The sequence below is a fragment of the Sinocyclocheilus grahami genome, unplaced genomic scaffold, assembly GCF_001515645.1.
Source record: "Sinocyclocheilus grahami isolate Dianchi unplaced genomic scaffold, SAMN03320097.WGS_v1.1 scaffold48290.1, whole genome shotgun sequence".
Classification (NCBI taxonomy): Eukaryota; Metazoa; Chordata; class Actinopteri; order Cypriniformes; family Cyprinidae; genus Sinocyclocheilus; species Sinocyclocheilus grahami.
The window spans coordinates 1-1,009 of record NW_015525535.1 but is presented as its reverse complement, the minus strand read 5'-3'; the positions used below and the strand labels follow the sequence as shown (position 1 = coordinate 1,009).

Below are 1,009 nucleotides of genomic sequence, written 5' to 3'. Positions count from 1 at the left end.
GAGTTTTGTGGAAGGAAATCGTCAGTTCTTCACAGATATGAGACTGCGAGACTGCCGCCTTGTGATTGATGGGTGTAGCTTATATTTTCGATTATATTTCAACTCTGGATTGGATCAGGCACGGGGTGGTGACTACGACACGTTTGTGGTGTTGGTTCGACAATTTTTTGCAGCACTTTCTGAATGCAGCGTGCAGCCGTTCGTCGTGTTAGATGGTGGAATGGACCAGACAGACAAGAAGTTCAGGACACTACAGGAAAGAGCCCAAAGCAAGATTCGAGAGGCTAATGCTCTTTCCCGAGGATCGCACGGTTGCGTTCTCCCTCTGCTTGTATGTGAAGTCTTCAAACAGGTCCTTTCAGAGCTTGGCATACCTTTAGTTCAATGCATTTCTGAAGCTGATTTTGAAATAGCCTCTCTTGCCAAACACTGGGGATGTCCAGTTCTGACCAATGACAGTGACTTCTACATCTTCGACCTCAAAGGTGGCTACCTACCGTTTTCATTCTTCCAATGGAATAACATCAGCGGTAAGGCTACAGAGCGCTACATCCCTGCACGCAATTTCACCGTGAACCGCTTTTGCTCACATTTCAACCACATGAACAAGCAGCTCCTCCCTCTATTTGCTGTTGTCATCGGGAACGACTACACACCTGCTAAAATAACTGAGGTTTTTTTCAGCCGCGTGGAATTCGAAAGAGTACCCTCCGGTCGGAAGTATGGACGTTCCAGTTCTCGAGTCGAGGGCTTTTTGCTCTGGCTGTCACAGTTTACCAGCCCAGGAGATGCTCTGGACGAAGTCCTGGAGATTTTGAGTGAACAACGGAAAGGAACCTTACGTACGCAGCTCTCAGCAGGAATGCAGGACTACCAGCTTCCTCACAGTAGCAGTTTGGCTCAGTACTTCTCAAGTCCCCAACCTGCACTTCCAGATGCCCAGGGGCTCCCAGCAGCACTGGTTTCTCAACCTGAATGGCTTTTAAGGATGGTTGCATCAGGTAGGCTG

The 1,009-nt window shown here is 48.6% G+C and overlaps 1 protein-coding gene across 1 annotated transcript; it reads left to right on the top strand.

The window, feature by feature from the left end:
* Positions 1–4: 4 nt before the first annotated feature.
* LOC107580865 (protein asteroid homolog 1-like) lies at positions 5–1,003 on the top strand (the record flags this gene model as incomplete). The annotated part of the gene is made up of 1 exon (XM_016266490.1): positions 5–1,003. A coding segment is annotated over one exon (999 nt), but the record flags the coding sequence as incomplete, so codon positions are not given.
* Between the last annotated feature and the right edge of the window lie 6 nt (positions 1,004–1,009).